The 16,306-nt window shown below is 42.3% G+C and overlaps 1 protein-coding gene across 6 annotated transcripts in view; it reads right to left on the reverse strand.

Annotated features, from left to right (window-relative positions):
* FARP2 (FERM, ARH/RhoGEF and pleckstrin domain protein 2) overlaps positions 1-16,306 on the reverse strand; it is a 76,741-nt gene that overhangs the window by 37,745 nt on the left and 22,690 nt on the right. For all 6 annotated transcript variants that reach the window (XM_032697520.1, XM_032697519.1, XM_032697518.1 and 3 more), the window contains exons 3-7: positions 15,263-15,367; positions 13,842-13,884; positions 9,342-9,420; positions 8,600-8,697; positions 6,442-6,556 (exon numbers count right to left, since the gene is read on the reverse strand). In XM_032697520.1, the coding sequence (XP_032553411.1) occupies positions 6,442-6,556; positions 8,600-8,697; positions 9,342-9,420; positions 13,842-13,884; positions 15,263-15,367 (440 nt within the window). The remainder of the gene's footprint in view (positions 1-6,441; positions 6,557-8,599; positions 8,698-9,341; positions 9,421-13,841; positions 13,885-15,262; positions 15,368-16,306) is intronic.

Raw genomic sequence — 16,306 nt, forward strand, 5'->3', positions numbered from 1 at the left:
CCCCCCCAGTTTTTCTCCATGACAGGGAGTGTATTGTATTGTACTCCATTTTTCAGCTGGTACAAGACTTTTTCCCATAAATCAAACCACTCTCTATCAGTTCAGGGGTCCTGACAAGGGGTTTAGGATCCTCCATGAACATATGCTGCCATGGAAATGAAGGAGTTCTTAGAATCATAGAATCACAAAATCATTATGTCTGGAAAAGACCTCAAAGATGATCAAGTCCAACCGTTGCTACTGATGGTGCCCCAGTGACACCACAAAGCAAAAAAGTCCTTATCAGAAACACAAGCCTGTTGCCCAAGGAGGTCTCTGAACTACACATCCTGCAAGACAACACTACTGTCCAGTTTTGGGTATAAATACAGTCCAGGAGAATCAGGTAAAGCAAGAGACCCTTCTCCTGTGCCAATCCCATGGAAACCCCACCTGCAGTGCTGTGTCAACTTCTGGGGCCCCCAACATCAGTAGAACGTGGAGTTGCTGGAGCAAGACGAAGGAGGTGCTCTGAGGGCTGGGCAGAAGACCCTCTGCTATGGAGACAGGTTGTGGGTATCCAGAAGAGAAGGCTCTGGGGAGACCTCACTGCAGCCTTTCAGTACTTAAAGAGGGCTCACAGAAAAGAGGGAGGGGGACTTTTTGTATGGGCAGATAGTGACAGCACAAAGGGGAACGGTTTTAAACTAAAAGAGAAGAGATTTAGAGTAGATGTTAACAGAAATTCTTTACTCAGAGAGGCCCTGGCACAGGTTGCCCAGAGAAGCTGTGGCTGCCCCATCCCTGGAAGTGTCCAAGGTCAGGTTGGACGGGGCTTGGAGCAACCTGGGATAGTGGAAGGTGTCCCTGCCCATGGCAGGAGGTGGAACAAGATGATCTTTAAGGTCTCTTCCAGTCCAAATCAGCCTGTGATTCTATGAAACACCACCAGCACACGACCTGCAGAGGCACTCAGAGTGGTGAGGCTATTTCAGCCACAGCCACATAAATTAATAATCATTACTGACAATGATTAGACATAATAAATACCAAATTACTTCCAGGCAAGTGCTGCATGAGCAAGTTCAAGCTTGTGCAAATTCACTAGGATAAATGTAATGATAGAAGGAAGACACAGGTGATAAAAATTTATTATTACTTCTATTTACAACCAAGCAGTGCTGAAACCAGATTAGATTCCTACACACACAGACTAAGCCAAATTTTAAAACCCCTGTTTGCCAAGAAACAGCCTTCCTTCCATAAATCTTCCTTTCATTTCATTAAAACAGATGATAAACTACTTTTAGCATTACCTATTTTTGTGTACTATGGAGTGCCAACCACAACATCAGTACTAAATAAATTCTCCTGCTCTTCCTAACTTGCCTTTCTAGTCATGCTCCTTAAAAACATCTTCTATTTACCTAGAGTCATGTGTTAGATTAAACAACAGTTTAGCTCCATACAGATTTTTCTAAAATATAGAGAATATTGAAGTGAACGATTATCACATTTGAATTTATCTGAACCAGGGATGATGCCAATATATATTAACTCTATGTAGGAACTCTCTCTACAATTCAGAGTTCAATTATGAAACTTATTTAGCATGCTAGGGTTTTTAAAATGGAAGTTGTTAGAAAAAACAATGCTTCTTTGATGCTCAGTAAAATGTTCCTTAGGGTGAAACACACACATACACAAAATGCCCAGAGAAAGTAAGCCTGAATGCACACACATCTGACAACAGGATTTCAGCAGTGTTCTGTTGCCTTACTCATTCACAAGGGGAAAAGCAAGAATCTAAAACACTGCAACAGGAAATCCCACATTTATTTGCCAACTGCAGAAGGCAGGGATTCAGTGACATTCCTAAGTTTACAAGTTCAGTCCATAATCCACCCTTATCCAAACGTCAATATTTGTGACCATGTATGTATAAAGGGATTGCAAAGAACACACACAGAGGAACAAAAACCTGATTTCAAATGGAAAAAGAAATGCCAAACTACAGAGAGAGCCTTGTAGCTGCATTTCTAGCAGTGTTACTGTTACGTGTACTAGTTATGTCCAAGAGCTTCAACCAGCAAAGCAGATTTCTCCTCCCCTCACTGAAATGAGTAAGTGCTTTTCATACCAGCTTTAAGTGTTGTTTCCATTTCTACCACAGATTCCTTAACTGCGCCATAAAAGCAGGAGTACCATGGTTCCTGTTTGTTAAACACACACAAGACAAAAGAGGTGGATCATAAATCCTACTTTTGGCTACAGCTTCCTCAGTTACACTCTGAGAGCACTGTGTGTAACTCCCACCCACACTAATTCCTGCTGTAATTCTTTTGAACATAACGACATTAGGAATGAAAGTGGGCCTTTGTCTTTTAAAGAGGGTGCTGAGGTTGGCAAGGAGGGTTGGAAGGGAAGGGAGACAAAAACAAAATGGCAACTAGAAAATTGGAGCTATATAGTACTAAAAATTCCTCTTGAACAGTCTGGTGTAACTGATGCAGAATCACTGACAGTTATTTCACGTACTGTTAGATATGATCCAAAGCACAGTACATCTCAGAAAAAAATTAAAAATAAGGTAGCAGCCAATTTTAAGTGTTCTCTTGCACACAACCTGCCTGTACCTACCAAAGAAGGCAGAACCACAGACAGGTACAAAGAGAGCAGTTTCAGTAATTGCCCTCAGATGATGGCTGCAGGCTTAGCTGCACAGCCCAGCCCCAAAACAATCTGCTCTAATTTTGTTCAGCCATTAAGCAGATAAATCTACTTAATCTTCCCCAGGTCAATGGACAACAGACTATCTATTAACAGCAATTCCAGCAAAAAACTGCTGTCAGTGCAATAGGTTTTAACATAAAGGTTCCTTACATCCACTTATGTGTACAAATACTGGTTGTGTGTTACAATATTCCCGTGGTAATGGATTCAGAATAAATGCTGTCAAGTGTTAGATGATTTACAGGCCATTTAAACCCAGTCATCAATATAGAACTTTAAAGATGAAGTGTAAAGTTAGAAATTTTCTAATTTATACGCACTTGAAAGAATTTAAATCATGGCCAACTAGGCTAACAAGTTGCGAAAGGACAACAGCAAATGTAAATAAAAATCTTTCAAATCTTCTACTTCTTTCCTGACAAAGAAACCACAGCCATGTGAACACATGTTGAATCCTGGACTGCACTCACCTCACAGCAAGTATTCTACTACTCTCAGGAAGACAGTAAAAATTGTATTTTGAGTGTCTGAGTCAGGATTTAACTGCACCCCCATCAATACATCATCTACAAAATATAAACCCTTTCTTTTTTTTAATTAATTACAGAAATAGGTAAACTCAGCCTCTTGCTGAAGCAACTAAGTAATATGCTACACCAAAAATATAACTCATTCTGTTTACTATTGCTACATTTGCAAAGTTAAGTATACTCCACTTGTGGAAGTAAAAGAAAGTATTTGTAAAAGTGAAAGAAAAAAATATTTAATAGAAAATAAGCTTTCAATTGTCATCTTTCTGATTACAATATTCTCAATATACAGAATGGATTGGATATAGAGGTTCTGCTTTATTCAGGTTGATGATGTTCTACAACTTCTAATAGCTACAGTGAAGCAATTTAAAAAAAGAAGGGAATCTGAGGCAGAAAGAAAGTGCTGCAGCACTGGTCTGGAAATGAACCATCCTGCCAGAAAGGAGTTTCTCTTCCCAGATGCTCAGTTAGTACAAGAAGTCTCTGTCAGAAGCAATCATCAGTGAAGAATCACAGCATGGTTTAGGTTGAAAGGGACCTTTAAGATCATCAGGTTCCAACCCCCCTGCCATGGGCAGGGACACCTTCCACTAGACCAAGTTGCTCCAAGCCCCATCCAACCTGGCCTTGAAAATATCAGTCTGCTAAAAGTAAGTGGGGGAATAACAAGGTTAACTAAAGGAAATAAAAAATGAAAACAAATCACAAAAATAAAAATATGACACACCAGAACAATAGGAGAGGGAAATACTTCTGTCTGTCCAACTGCACTTTGCATCACCAGGAACGAGCCAAATGCTCCAGGTCCCTGCTCCTGCCTGTTCCTTGGAACAGAAGTGAGGAAAAACGTGTCTGCACTGAGAAAACACGGGATCTCCTCAACTGCTAAAGATAGGAAAGGGTGGGCAATACTCCTTGAGCAAGGGAAGAGAGATGTTGTACTAGTTTGGGCTGGGGTTGAGTTAATTTTCTTCACAGTAGCTGGTGCGGGGCTGTGTTTTGGATTTGTGCTGAAAACAGTGTGGATAACCCAGGGATGTTTTCCCTACTGCTGAGCAAAGCTCACACAGAGCCAAGGCCTCCTCTGCTCTGCACACACTCCACTGGCAAGGGACTGGGGCAGCACAAGAAGTTGGAAGGGGCCACAGCCAGGACAGCTGACCCCAGCTGACCTCAGGGATATTCCAGCCCATATGGCATCGTGCTCAGCACGTAGAGCCAGGGGAAGAAGGAGGAAGAGAAGGACATTCAGAGTGATGGTGTTTGTCTTCCCCCGTCATCACTACGTGTGATGGAAACCTCTCTCCTGAGGATGGCTGAACACCTGCCTGCCCATGGCAAGTAAGGAATGAATTCCTGGGTTTGCTCTGCGTGCTCGTGTGGCTTTTGCTTCATCTATTAAACTGCCTGTATCTCAACCCCTGAGTTTTCCCACTTTCACCCTTCCAATTCTCTCCCCCACCCCGCCGAGGGGGAACAAGCAGCTGTGTGGGGTTGAGCTGGGGTTAAACCACGGAAGTCACAGCTATTTTTAGGATTGCAGTGCCTGCAAAATGACATCTCTCTAACAAAATTTTTTCCAAAGGCGTGGGGGGATTCAAAATGTGCCTTCAAGGTTATTGCTAACGCTCAATGGCAACCTTTTCTAACTACATGCCTCAGCTGTTAATCTCAACGTGGCTTGCACGTGCACTTCTAAAACACTGCTTTAAAATAAGATCTACAATCATTTTAAATAGTATGGCTGCATTAGATGTAATTCTTCCTAAACTAATGAAAAGTACACTTATGAAGCAAGGAATCTTTTCCTATTAACCTTCCTCTGACTCCTTCCGGACAAATAATACAAAAATGCAAACTTCCCTTACTGTAACAAATGATTAGAAGTAACTTGTTTGAAAAAAAAAAGCTCAAACCTACTAAACAAAACCACCAGTCCCTGACTCAGAAGACAGTCACAACCTTTCCATCAAGAGAAGTAAACCAAGAAAATTCCTCACAGGCAACTCAACAGAATCCAGGCATGTGACTAACACAGGGCTCTTCTGTGCATTTTCTGAGAGTTCTTATCCCAGAACTAAAAACACCACATTTCATCTCAAATTTGACAGCCATCAGCTTATGCAATGATGTCATCTAAACCTTGCACGAGCCATTTGTAGTTTCAGACACCACCACACTTTGCAGCAGTATCACGAGTTCCATGAAAAGAATGTTCCCCCTTTTAGTTTGCTTTGAAGTTAGTAATTCTTTCAGCACTTTTCTTTTGACAAGAGAAAAATAATGAAATTAATGGTTTCCCTCCTCCAGCTACCTTCTCCCAAGGTGAAGAACCCTAGCATACATTTTATTTCAGAATTACTTTAAATCACTTAAAAACAAAACCAAACTTTTAGTTTCTTTTTTAACCATTTCCACGTGCACCTTAAGGGTTCAAAGGAGGAAAAAGTAACAAACACCTGATTTCATGAAGAATCGACAAAGCTGAAATTCCACCCTTACCAATAATTTCAGCACAACTGAAAATCAGCAATCATAAACAGTTTCAAAGAGTTAATTATTGAAATTCTCAGGAACTAATTTTCCAATACTACAGGATGTGTCTTGGCCTTAAACACAGATGCTGCCCTGAAAAACCTCCTTGTTCTATCTGAAAAGAAAGTCAGTCAGCAATGATCCATGATTTTACCCACATAAAGCAAAAGGAACATTTAAATTTCTAATATAGCATTCAGATTAAAACACACAACCAGGCACAATAAAGCCTGCATGAAGATATTCACAATTAACAAAAGCCCTTCAAATTGCTAAATTCTAACGTGCAAGGTCTCAAAAATCACAGAAGAATAAGTTCCTGCAGTTCTTGACTGCGTGTTGGAACTAGTTTTATGTGGTGAAGAGTTTCTTTGTCACCAATAATCTTCCAATAATCTATTATTTCAAAAATATCCCAGCTATAAAATAAGGTGTTGCATGAATTCTGGTGAAAGTTATTTCTCCCCTACTCCCTCCAACCTTCTTCATCTCCCTTGTGCTTAATGAGTACAGAATGACTATGATGCAATTGTTAGACAAAAGCAAGACCTCTGCACACTCTCTTAACCTCATCCTATCATACAACATGCTCAACCTCCCCCAGGCAAGCCTGCATGCTCCCCAGGGCTTACATCAGGGGTTTACTTCAATCCTCACTTACACATGCTTCTTGTGGAACTCCAGGATCTTTCCTTCAATTCTTTCCTGGTTTGGCAAATACTGGTTTGTTTTAAGGTGTTCTCGATCCTCCGATTCATCGAAATCCCCTATTTCAGCTATGACAGAAAATAAAACAATTTTAGAATAAGAAGAAAACAAAACAGTGTTACAGAAAGAAGAAACAACAGAAAAGGAATCATGACTGAAAATACTTGGTAAGGAATTACAGAGACTCCAAGAGCCTTTAAGTGCTTCAAATTTGTGCATCACGCTTTCTATCCAGATTCATTTTACCAAACTCGCACATTTATCCCAAGAAGACTTCCTGGGAATTAGAGCAGTATTTAAACATAATTTGGAAAATTTAGACTTCTTAAGGGTCCAAGACTTGTAGGAGACCCACAAGGTGGTGTGAACATTTCTTACTTACAGATACCTCATACCAACCAGCATGTTTCAATGTATTTTTTTCTAAACTTCTGTAAAATAGTAACAGGCAAGGTTACTTGGCAAGATGGCAAATTACATCTGGAGTTTTGGTCTCCCCTTCACATATCCATGTCTTTCAGATACAACACAGTGGATTTAGGAAGAGATTTACAGAAGGAAAAAGCATGATTAGAAAGTGCAGAACAGCTTCCCTCTGGTATGACGTGAAGCAATTGGAAGTCTTCAGCTTAGAAAAGAAAAGCACAAGGCAGGCAGAACAGATGGCAGATGTATATAAAAATTACAAGTTGAATAAATACATTTTAAAAAGTCATTTAACTTTTGATGATAGTAAAATATGAAGTTACAATATTAAAGCACAAAAGTTTTTAAAAGACAAAAGTGTGCATGTTATCCTAAAAACCTCCCAAAAACTAAGCTGTGAAGCTCATTTCCCTGAAAGGATGCCAAGAATATAAGCAAAATCAAAAATTAGACAAACACAAGGGCAACTAAACACAGAGATGCAGTCAGTCTGTGACTTAGAAAGGCCACATGCAGAGATTATGGGATGGATGCAGCAAAGGAAGAGTTGCCATATGCCTGCTCTGTGTCTGAGGGCTTCCCCATAGCATCTGCCATCAGCTACCATCAGAAAAAGGAGTGGACTTGTTCTTAAACAAACACAGCAAATCCTGTTTAGAATCAAGCCAGTATATGAAACAAGTAAAAAATATTTAAAGGATTTCTGTAAAATAATTTTTGTTCAAAATAAAACTATTCTTTCTCACATCCGATTTTGCAGCAGAGCAAAATCAAGCTAAGGAAGACCCAATGGTGAGATTTGCTCAGCAGCTCCTCACTGCTGGGAAAGCATGAGCAGGTTTTAATGGCATCACTCACTGATGGCACACACACAAGACAGATACACTCCTCCAATAAAGTCACCCTAACTATTATAACTGCATTATTATATTGCAATGCAGAATTAGATAACTAATAATTATTTAGCAGTGCACGTGTGAAGAACATCATTGAACAGCTTTTGCTTCCAGTCATCAAAGAGCCCCCAAAGGTCCTGTCTGCAGCTCAGGTTGCAGATGTGTGAACACTCCGGCTGCTGTAGCAGCAATCTGGAGTCCAAACCCAATCAAGGTTTCCAACCTCCTTGTCTCAAAGGCCATGTTTTTAGGTCTTTAGGTACAGACAGACCAAGTCAGCAGCAGCATGGAAGGTTTCCAAGTCAATTGCTTCCCATTTTCATTTTCCCTCCCAGTGAGGAGGAAAGCTGCTGACAGCCCCACTGTGGAACTCGTTCTGGCACAGTTCTACCTGCGTTTCAGCCCAGTTCCTATACACCCATCTTCCCCCAGGCACAGGGAAAGTGAGAAGCCAAGTGGAGGGAGCATAGAGGCAGATGGGAACATCTGTCTGGAAGATGTGCAGTGCTGGTGACACGGCCTGCAGAGCCAGGGATGACAGACAACACGGAAGGGGTTTGGCTTCCTACATCCTCCACGAAGTCAAAGTTCTCTCATACGTAAGCACCAGCTGTTCCTCCCCACAGCCAGCCTGGATGACCGTTCCAGGGTTGCAAATCAACATGTTTTACAGTGTGCAGAGAAGGAAATACCACGAGGCAGAGATGGCTTTTAGCTACCAAAAGCTTCTGTGCGCTATTTATCCTGGGATAGCACCAGCACCAATGTCAGCCCAGCTGGGATACTCACACTGCAGAAGGTGGGAGACCAGCAGAGCTGCCGTGTTGTCGCTGCAGGTCAGTCGCTCCTCTGCCAGGTCTCTCTTGATTTGCAATGCAAACAGGTACCTGAGGGAGAGGTACAAGGGCTGGAGTTACAAGGACCATCCTTGACAGATGAAATGACGACAGAACAACTGAGCAGGGGGTTATAAAACCAGCAACACCTAATTCTTCCTCTCTCCAAACCCAAGGTAACACAGCAGCCTGGCTACCGAGGACAGCCAAATGAAACAAAATAGCCTATGACTTATCCAGTGCAATTTATCAACAAAGGACTCACAGGAACAAGGAAGCAGAAGGAAAACCACATTTTAAGCAGGGTTGGTTTGTGCAGTAACTGCAGCTGTCATTTTTAGCTGCAAAGTGTGGGCTTCGGAAGTTTAAATTCTAAATAACTTATTCAAGTATGTACTGATTATTTTATATGGGCACTGTTTATAAATTTTACTATTTTCTATATACTCTGACTCCTTTGACACCATGTTGTTGGTAAGTGCTAATCTGTGCTGTTCTCTGTTTTGGAAAGTATTTTTTCTGATACCAGTCATCTGCCAACACATGTCTGCTGAAACTGTGACACTCACTCCAAATGCTCCTCGACTCATCTTCCATCTGAGTTCTGTTAGGAAGCAGCTGCGCTGCCCTCCTACTGTTACCTCCCTATTAATTCAGTAGGTAATGCAAATCTAATAGTTCTAAAAGTACTTTACCTGGTGTATTCCTCTTGCAACTGACCCGGGTCTGGAGGGAAAAACTTCACAGCTAGACGAAGCATTGTAGTCTTTGGTCCTAGAAGAAAAGTTGGTCATTTCACAAAAAAACCCCAGGCGTTCTTCATAAGCACATGCATATTCTGCTTGCCAACGAGCAGAGAAACACAACACACATGAAGTCTAGCCAGATTTCAACTCCCACCGTACCACAGCAGAGTCTGGGGTATAGATTGTCCATGTCAACGGAGATACAGCAGCTGGTTTCCAAAAGAACTTGGATACCACTGCAGAGGTGAGTCTGCAGGCTCAGCGCTGTAAAAAGCTCTGTTCAACATGAAATCTGTAACACCCCAAAGCAACTACTTGGCTGCATGCAACAGCATCACAGGTTACCCAGTGAAAGGGTCCCAGAAGGGGAGGAGAGAGGAGACACACCCCACAGGCTCCCAGTACCATCCACACGATCAGAACTGAACCCACAAGCCTGGCTGGACCCATCTGGCTCCCTGCAGAGATAAAGGGTGTTTGCAGCCTGCTCCTGGCATGCCTGGTAATACCCATTTCCTCCCATTTTCAACACTTCCTTGTCCATCTCAGCAACAGGCAGGAAACTAATTTAATGTTCAAAATTAAACAGCATCCCCAGTCACTGTTGGGAACAGTCCATAACGCTCTGTGGAGCATTTTACAACAAAACACAACCACGACTGGTCCGTGTGAACCGCTCCAGCACCACGACTCAGCCTGTGAGCCACAACCCCTGCTGAACCACAACCCCTGCTGAACCACAACCCCTGCTGAACCACAACCCCTGCTGAACCACAGTCCCTGCTGAACCACAACCCCTGCTGAACCACAACCCCTGCTGAACCACAACCCCTGCTGAACCACAGTCCCTGCTGAACCACAACCCCTGCTGAACCACAACCCCTGCTGAACCACAACCCCTGCTGAACCACAACCCCTGCTGAACCACAACCCCTGCTGAACCACAACCCCTGCTGAACCACAACCCCTGCTGAACCACAGTCCCTGCTGAACCACAACCCCTGCTGAACCACAACCCCTGCTGAACCACAGTCCCTGCTGAACCACAACCCCTGCTGAACCACAACCCCTGCTGAACCACAACCCCTGCTGAACCACAGTCCCTGCTGAACCACAACCCCTGCTGAACCACAACCCCTGCTGAACCACAACCCCTGCTGAACCACAGTCCCTGCTGAACCACAACCCCTGCTGAACCACAACCCCTGCTGAACCACAACCCCTGCTGAACCACACTCCCTGCTGAACCACAACCCCTGCTGAACCACAACCCCTGCTGAACCACAACCCCTGCTGAACCACAACCCCTGCTGAACCACAACCCCTGCTGAACCACAGTCCCTGCTGCACCACAGTCCCTGCTGCACCACAGTCCCTGTTGAACCACAGTCCCTGCTGAAACACAACCCCTGCTGCACCACAACCCCTGCTGCACCACAACCCCCACTTCACCCGGAGTTCTGAAGGAATTACTACAGGGTACCACAGTTTCTCTCCATGCCAGGACTGGGCACCACTGTTTTCCCGCTGTTTTTCCTGCCTTAAAACAGACAAGGCCGAGTGTTCTGCAGGCAGGCAGAGTACTGGCCAGCCTGTCCTCACAGGGGGTTGCAGAGCATCCACCTGACAGCTGCAGGCACCCTCTGGGCAAGAGCCAGGCCCAGCCACCCTGGGACTCTGTGTGCCACTGCTGTTTCAGAGCAAGCTTAGCCAAATTAAAAAAAACAAAAAAAAAAAAACAAAACAAAACAAAAAAAATCAAATTTGTTGGAGCATGCTGGGAAGCACAAGACAGCCTGCTTTGATTTATTTTAAGCATCAAGATCTCTTAAAGCTTGACAAAGTCCAATTTAACCCCATCAGCCCCAAAGGACACGGATTTCTTCTGTCTGGAATACCCAATTCCCATATGCCAAATGTTTCTCCACTCACTCTTGTTTGCTAATGAGGGAATTACAGACTTTGCTTTTTGACTGGGAGAACTGACTCACAGATTATCACAGCTGTCACAAGAGCAGCTCCTAGCCTCCAATCCCTGAATCACTAAAGCTTTGGTGAACGAAAAACACTAAAATCCACATCCCAATTACAGTGTAATATCTAGAAATAAAAGAAGGCTGGAAATAACACCGTATAATGACACAGAAAGCTCACATTTGGCAGAGACTAAGGATTTTATAGTTCTTGAGATGCAGCAAGTGAGTAAAATGAATAGTTTTAATGATTCCAGTAAAAAACCCAAAACTTCACATCAAATTTCTGAAAATACCCTGAGCCTTTGGAAGATCTTCACAAGGTCAAGAACAGTTCTGCATGTTAGTGATGTCAATCAACTAGAAAGTATCAATGTGGAAGCAATTTTGGAAGTGTTTTGAGCATCACTTACATCAAATGACAATAAATATAAAAAATTAAAAACATAATACGGCATATTTGCCTCTGCAGCACAACCCTCCTCTTTTTGTTTAGTCAACCTTGCCTGTCCTCTATAAATAAGTCCCATTCAAATCAGGAAAAGAAACACTTGACCAGTGTTAACCGAGATGCAGAATTTATTTTCAGAAGCCAAATCTGAGCAAAACCAAGAACAACAACAACAAAAGAGATGTGAGGAAAAATCACTCGGGCAGGGATGGTGAACACAACGCTACATAAACTGGCAGCACCTCAGAGAAGGTACCCAAATGCCAATCTGATATTGTGTGCCTGTTAGGGAGCTGAAAATTTGGATCCAAACTCCTTGCCTTCTGGAGTGGTCTGGTTGCAAAACTGACTGCATTCATTTGAAAATAATCAAAATAAAATTCTTACCACACAACACAAAGCTAAATGTATCTCAGAACAGGTCACCAGCCAAGGCTAATTTAAAGCAAATCAAGAACTTTTGTGTTTAGAGAGGATGCCAAAGACTCAGAAGTGCATATCTGCAGCTACAAAGCAATCACCAGCAACATCAACCAACAGGTTTGAGCTGGAACACCTTAAAGCCAATGATAACATTCCCCTGCTGCTAGACTAGAAGTTTAAAGGTTAACTTCAAAATCATTAAATTCTAAAGAAACCCTCAAACAAACAAACAAAAAGCCCAATATACAGAAAACAGGAAATTTCAATCAATTTAAAACTGATTTCAGAATGTGAACATCTGCCAGATAAGTGACTGGTATCTCCTGCAGATTAAAATTTTAGAAATTTTAAAATAAATCTTTCAGTTTCACTGGCAACATAACGTGGGTGGTAGACCACAAAGCAGCCAAAACTTTTAGCAATTCCCACGATTTTAGATCATTTTAGAACAATATTTGTCCCGTCAGGGAACACCATCTACGATCTAAGGTCAAGATTCCCCAACTTATATGGTGTAGAAAAGAATATAGAAGAAGTAACCAAGCAGCACTGCAGAGCTGTGGTCCACCAGATTTTTTAACTAGGATATAATTCCTTCCAGCCAGGAATAAATAAAAAGTTGGCAGTCCAATATTTTTTTGGCAGGGAAAACAGAGAGTGAAAGTATTGTATACCCTTCGAAGGAAGCCTTCTATAGATGGTTTGGCTCTTCTGCTTAAAAAACAATGTTGGTAAAAGTCAAAATTCTGACTTTAAGGTTAAAAAATTAGCTAGAATTGGTGATTTCATATTTTCTGGCAATCAATTTTAGGCAGAAGACTAACTAAAAACTACTTTCCAGTACTAATGTTTAACATATTTCAATTAAAATTTGGAAAGGAATAGGAATCTACCATACCCTCCTGATCTTGTTCTTCCACAAAGCCTCTGCACTCAGAACCAGAAAACAAGCAAACAGCTTAATTCTGCTCTAAAGGGAAAAAAATAAAAAAGCTGGATCTAATCTTTCAGCATCTGAAGAACCAACCTGCATGCTGCATTCTGCAATTATTTTTCACCTTTACATTACCTCTCACATTACTTTTATGAGTGGTATAAAGACAAGACAGCCTTGCTATTGCAGCATCCTCCTGGCCAGGGAGCAGAACTGCATTTTACAGCCAAAGCAGAAGCTCTGAAGCCACCATCCAGGTGGGAGATCCCTACCTCTACTCCACCAGCAAAGCTGCTCCTGAGCACATGGAAAGAGCTCACATGGGAATCAGCCAAAATATTCCTTTTATTTCCCACGGTATGACAACACAACTTCCAAAAGCTTACAAACAGCAAGTGTCATATTTCACTGCAACATAACACCAGCTGACCCAATCTGTCTAGATATTTATCACAGAAAGAATCCTACCTGCAGTAAGTTTCCATTCCACCCACCACATGCTACCTATTAAAAACATCAGGTTGGCATGTCCCAACAGGAACCACTATCACCACTACCATGTGTAATTTGCAGGGAAGCATAACCAGTAAATCAAGTAGTAATTGTGAAAGCAACCCACACAAAGCAGATGCAAATTAAGGAAAACTTCCTTTTTTAAAACTACTTACTCCGTACTTGCTTAATAACAGGTTTCATAGGTTCCAGCCAAATCTGAAATTGCAGAGAAAAAAATTACAAACTGACATTCTTATTTGAATATAATATGAGAACATCAAAAGTAAATTTAAATCAAGCAGTAATTTATGAGTAGCATTTCTTCAGCAATGCAGTAATTCCTTTGCTTTACAAAAAGTGTACTTATCTATTTGAATTGACATTTCTCATGCATCAGTAGAAAAATCACTGATCTGTGCTGAAAGCTCCTCTGGACAGAAAAAGAGCCAAGTCAGCAAAAGCACAGCCCCACTGCCAAGAAGGCAAGAGTCATGCCAAAACCCATGGCCAGACAGGAGCCAGGCTGCAGAATTACAGAAAGTCTGGAGAACAAGAAAAGGTCCAACTTTTTTTTCCTTTCCATGCTTTTTCTGGCACTCTTATCTACCTACTTAAGGGTTTTTACTCGTTATTAATTTCCCACCATTTTTTCCTCTTTTGACAAGCATATTTTAAAAGAAAGACTATTGCTGTTCTCGTAAAAGGAGCATCCATAAAAGTAATGCAAAATATTCTAGATGCTCCACCTTTTATTTTCCCCACCCCTCCAAAGAGAAAACTGTTACAAGACAATTATGTTTGGTCCTTACTAGTTACTGCTCTGTCTGAGAGACAGATGAGGATTTTAAGAACCTTATTAGCTACAGTAACAGTTTGGAAACCGTGCAGAAGAACTGGAAACTAAACAAGTTTTACTGTATTTCCAGAGCAGTGTGGATTAGTGCCATTAGCATTCCCTATGTTCTCAGTCAGATTTTCTGCATGTCCTAAAACTAGAAAAAGTAATAGGAAAAAAAAGAAGGAAAAGAGGGTTTGGGGGACATTTTCTAGTTTAGAAGCCACATTGTCCTCTTTGCAAGGTACAGGATAAGTGACAGGAGGCTTAAAGGTGTCAGCATCGATCTAGATCAATGACTTAAAAAGCTTGCAGGCCTGTATGCCTGCTGAGGTTTGTGTTGGAAAGAGGTTTGTAATGGCTCTTCAAGGACATTAACTGAAGACTGAATTAACTGAGGATGAATATGAACACTACCAAAATTACACACTGTGATATGATTTTAGAGGTGCTCCACAGAGGACACTTTGAGTTGATGTTTCCCCTTTCAGAGGAAAGCAGGATTTTATTTCTGTCCCTGAAAGTGGGAATATCAGCAGCTATTTAACAGCTTTATACATTTTCTGAGATTTAAGAAGCAGCAGAATCTGATTCTTCCCCTCTGCCTTAGTAGTTGTCGTCATCTGGTGAGTGAAGCAGATCTACAAGAATCCAAGAGATGATCCTACAGGACACTCCAGCAGACTTGGAAACATTTGACACTCAAGGAACTGTGTTCACCCAAGCTTTTTATTATACTCGATTTGTCGGGGTACGCACCCAATATGACTGGATGTTCTGGAACTCAATTCCAAAGTAGTCTGATTCAATCAAATTCAGATGCTTGTAAACTTCTGTCAGTAATGTCTGGCCGTAACATTTTGACTACGGAAGTAATAAAAAAGTTACAGTGAGATTAATATGTATAAGTTTACAGTAAATTAAAAAACAAATTATGACATCTTTAGAAACTGTAGAAAAATATCACGAAGATTTTTCACATTATTCTTGTCACTGTAAGACACAAACACAGGCACAGCTCCACATAAAAAACCTTCACAGAACCAGAGGAACTGAAGCTGGAAGGGGCCACCGGAGGTCACCTACGTCCAGCCTCCTTCTCACAGCGGGGTCAGCCACGAGACCCGAGGAGACCAGCTGCAGGCTATTTGCAGCTCCCTCAGTAAACCCACACGTTTGTTTGTGTAGCTGGATGGTGTGGTCTGCCCCAGCAGCACACCAAGCAGGGACTGCCAAATCCCTGCCCCACACACACCCCTCTGGGCTCCTTCCAACACCAGGGACCCCGGGGCCACGTGCAGGCCAGTGGGAACCCCACCAACCCTCCTGTTACACCACACTTGCTGTGGAGTCCTTGTGATGAATCCCTCCCTCAAGAAACCCACTCACCAACCCTTTTTGACAGTCAAGTTAGAGGCAAACCCACAAACCAAACATTGTCAGAAAGCAGCTACGGCAACATGGGAGAAAACAGGAAACTTCCACAGCACATCAAAACCAGCTCCCCTTGGGGCTGCTTGTTCAATCATCCCAGCTTGCTCTCAGCATGACTGTAGCAGCCACCACAAGAAAAACAGTATTTAGGAACCCACACATCAATCCATCTGGATCACTCAGAAGAGAATCCAAAGGGCTATCACACCTCTAGGTGCCCATTCTGGCAACACACAAAACCTAGCAGGGTGCAGAGGGAGGTTGCACGGCCACAAAGCTCCACCTTGGACCATGGAAGTGATCCTACAACTGTAGTGACAGGGTCTGGCATCATTCTGGTCAGCTGGGTTATCTGACAGAACACACTGG

This window comes from Chiroxiphia lanceolata, chromosome 10 (assembly GCF_009829145.1).
Source record: "Chiroxiphia lanceolata isolate bChiLan1 chromosome 10, bChiLan1.pri, whole genome shotgun sequence".
Lineage (NCBI taxonomy): Eukaryota > Metazoa > Chordata > Aves > Passeriformes > Pipridae > Chiroxiphia > Chiroxiphia lanceolata.